This window comes from Zingiber officinale, chromosome 6A (assembly GCF_018446385.1).
Source record: "Zingiber officinale cultivar Zhangliang chromosome 6A, Zo_v1.1, whole genome shotgun sequence".
Lineage (NCBI taxonomy): Eukaryota > Viridiplantae > Streptophyta > Magnoliopsida > Zingiberales > Zingiberaceae > Zingiber > Zingiber officinale.
In genome coordinates, this window is record NC_055997.1 from 42,110,538 (window position 1) to 42,114,232 (window position 3,695).

At 38.9% G+C, this 3,695-nt stretch overlaps 1 protein-coding gene across 1 annotated transcript; it reads left to right on the forward strand.

The window, feature by feature from the left end:
- Positions 1–1,953: 1,953 nt before the first annotated feature.
- On the forward strand, positions 1,954–2,760 carry LOC121994771. Its single transcript, XM_042548697.1, has 2 exons — positions 1,954–2,505; positions 2,646–2,760. Exons 1-2 carry the CDS (start codon positions 1,954–1,956, stop codon positions 2,712–2,714), a joined length of 621 nt encoding a protein of 206 aa, XP_042404631.1. The 3' UTR covers positions 2,715–2,760.
- Positions 2,761–3,695: the final 935 nt, after the last annotated feature.

A 3,695-nucleotide genomic window follows, 5' to 3' on the forward strand; every position in this document is an offset into this window, starting at 1 on the left:
AAAATAAACCATGAGATTGGTAACTGCATTGCATGGATGAAGTTGCTAGTTATTTGAGAACAAAAAACACAAGTCATCACACAAGAAGGGCATGTATGAATTTAGTTTGTGAACCTTTTTCTTGAAGAAAGCAGGAGATCGTCATAGTAGAAGTGTTGAACTGCATTAGAACTATCACCTGAAACACGCTTTGTTGAAATGAAACCACTCTTTGACAATGAAAGAGGCTTCTAGCCATCTTGAAATAGTTAAATATCCTATAATTCTCAACGGAAGTGTTTTTGATTCCTGAACTGCCTTACCCTTTCAGAAATCTGCAAGTTGATGTCATTGTGTATTTGTGTTTTGCCAATTATTCGAGATGGTTTGGAGGTCAGCAGCCTCTTGCTTCTGTATTGTTTCTTGAGTTATTTCATTTTTTCCTTGCTTTCTAAAGATACCTATGTTTTCAAGATCACAGCTCTTTGGAACAATTATGGTTTCCTTTTGCTTGATAAGATCTTGTTTACAAGTAGCCTGGAATTCTTCTCCCTCAATTCTGCAAATTGCCTACATGAGCCTTCGCTCCCTTCAAGCAAAAGATGAACATGAACCCCTTGACATCTCAGGATGGTTTATCAAAGCAAGGTAATTTATGTTGATAGCAGAGAAGAGCTTTATTGGATTTCAAAGTGAACTCAAAACCATTTTACAATACGGTTGTTGAGTGTTAATCTATTATCTTTTGGATTTTAATTAAGAAATTGCTTAGACTAATTATTCAATAGCATAGACCCTGATTGGACTTTTCTTTTAAAAAAAGAATCCATTTAGGGTTGGTTCTTTTTACCATGTTTTTATGTTATGTAAATGAAAGATATCATTAGTTTTAATTGCCAAGCATTTCACGTTTGAAAACCTTTCCCCTGTCGCTCACCGTCGATTTCTGTATCCGTTGTTCCCGCTGCCCGCCGTGCCGACTTGATGCCGTGTTTTTTTTTTTTTTTTTTTTTTTTTTTTTTTTCAGATTGTCAGCTTAATCACCATCACGGAGGGGATGCGGTATGGCTCAGCATGTTATGGTGATTATTTATAAATAATATTAAATAATATTTATAAATAATATTTATAAATTATATCTATTAATAAATGATTTATTAAATTTATAAATAAATAAAAAAAAATAAGCTTGAAGCATTAAACTCAATAACCAAGTAAAATTAAAATTTTTAAATAATAAAATATGTTTAAATTAAGAGTTTCATAACATTTATCTAAATGAATTAAGTTTAAATTTTAAAAAATCAAATTAATTTTTTTATAATCATTTTAATAATTTGATATAGTTTAGACTCAGATTAATTTAACTCAATTACTTTGTTAAATAAATTTGAAAAAATACAAAATTTAGTTCAACTTAATTATTAACAACCCTAACTCAATAACATGTGTTTTCTACTTTGGTCCATAATTGTTCACGTGCTAATTTGTCAATTATTTATCACAATTTTACAATCTTCTATCATCCACAATTTTACGACTTACAAATTTGGTGCAAATCATCAAATCTTCTTACGGGTCTATCCAATCAATGAATCAGGTAATTGGATTGCTATACAATTGATTCTAGTTAATCAATGACGTGAAACTTGTTCTAGTATGATTTTTATAACAATTGTTTTTTTTTTTTAAATGGCTATGTGTGAAAAGTTAGACCTTCATCATGAGATTTTTTTCTTAAAAAATAGGAATCTAGGGTTGTTTTTAGCAAATTTATATGATATAATGAAATATATGATTCATTTTTAATGTATCCACTTTGCTCTCTATTCTCACTCTCGCATTTGAAAACCTTCCCACTTACGCTCACCGGCCGTATCTTTATCCGCCGTGCCCGCTTCCTGCCGCGCCGACGACGACGCCGCCTGCCTTTCGGGTCGATAGGGCAGCAGCTCCGTCATCACGACCGAAGAAATGCCACCCACACCGTCGAAATCCCCATCGGCTACGAGGGCGGCGATCACGCCGCGAGGAATGGAGGAGGGAGCGGCGAGCAGGAGTGATTCGGTGGTTCCCACCGAGGAGCCGGCGGACCGTCGAGTCCCCGTCCTGGATGACGATGACGACTACGAGATCCAGGGGCTCAGGGAGAAACTGATGCTCCACCTACAAGAGGCGGCGGACCGTCTGAATCTGACGGTTCCGTTTCTTCCCAAGGCGACGGCGCCAGATCCGGTGGCGTGCGAGAACACCTCAATATCCGACGAATCGGCGGCGCCGCTTTCGAAGATGAGGACGAGGCGCATGATCTTGAGGGCTCACGAGGAACAGGGGAGCGTGAGCAGGTTTCCGCCGTCGACGGCGGAGACGCGGGCGGTGCATTTCCGAACGGAACGACAAAAGTGGCCCAAGTTCTCTTTCTCCCTCACGAGGGACGAGATCGAGGAGGACCTCTACTCCATGACGGGGTGCAGAGCTCGCCGCCGGCCAAGAAAAAGGCCGACGGCGGTCCAAAAACAGATCGATGTGGGTTGTTTCTTCCTTTAATTTCCTTCTTCTTTCTTTCAATCTCAAGTGATTTGAAAACATACAAAAACCAATCTTGGCAGCTCTTCATCAATCTTTGATGGTTTTCCATTAAAATGTTTCTTCCTTTCTTGCCGCAGACCTTGTTCCCCGGCTCGCGGCTGTCTGAGATCACCAGCGACTCCTACAAGCTCCCCGATGAGAGGTAGCTAGCTAAATATAGTAAACCCAAGAAAATCTCAATATTTTTCTGCAAACTTTGTCATTGAAATCTCCATTCTGATTACTGACTTATTGCTCTGTGATTGTTCATTTTATACTTTGTCGATTTTTCTTTTTTTGGAAAAAAGAGATTATTTGCAGTGGAAATTAAATCAATCATTTGAAGGCATTGCTAGATGCAAAATGAGAAATATAAAATGCTATCTTTTATATTAAAGAACATGGTTAGTAATATCTATGTCTTTGTCAATAGCCATAGCTTCATTGTCTATTTGTGGATGTTGTCCATGGCAAACTTGAGAAAAGCATGACAATATGAGTTCCCATTAGATTTGGGCACTAGGTGATGCTTAGACTTGATCATCCATGGTTCGGTCATGACTTCTTGGGATGGTGTATCTTCGGGCGAGAGAGCATCGAGTTCCAATATGAATGGATGGACCTTAACTCGATTTACACGAAACATTTTTGATGATGATGTCCACTTTCTATGAAGGCGAGCAATTGCTAAGCAAGTAAAGGGGAACTAAGGTTTTTGTCTTGAGGTCAACATCGAACAAGAACAAGGGAAGGTTAAGAACCATAGTGTGGGTGAGTGAGGCCAGATCAACAATAGGTGTGGATTGAACCAAGGTTGACAAGGGCACGGATCCTCTGGACCGCAAAGTGCAATCCAGAGGATGGACAACATCACTCAATGGTGTAATTTGATGAACCCCACCTATTATACAGCTGGGATCCATGAAACCCCACCTATGAATGACCTCTAGTCTAGGACGGATCAAGGGTTGTGATCCAAAGGATCCTGGGTGGGTTGACAAGGAACACTGAGGGTAAATTTTTATTGCATTCTCTCTCACTCTTCTATTTTTCTTCTGCTCTTCCTTTTCCCTCTTGTTTTTTTCCTCGATGGTAAATTAAGGAAGTTACTTTAAGGGCTAGTGATCTCGTCTGAGAACATCGATGAA

Bases quoted from the DNA above. Each gene is read 5' to 3' on its own strand.
- LOC121994771 (XM_042548697.1), top strand. From the start codon at position 1,954: ATGCCACCCACACCGTCGAAATCCCCATCGGCTACGAGGGCGGCGATC. The intron at 2,506-2,645 runs GTGGGTTGTTTC...TTCTTGCCGCAG, and splicing joins CGGTCCAAAAACAGATCGAT to ACCTTGTTCCCCGGCTCGCG.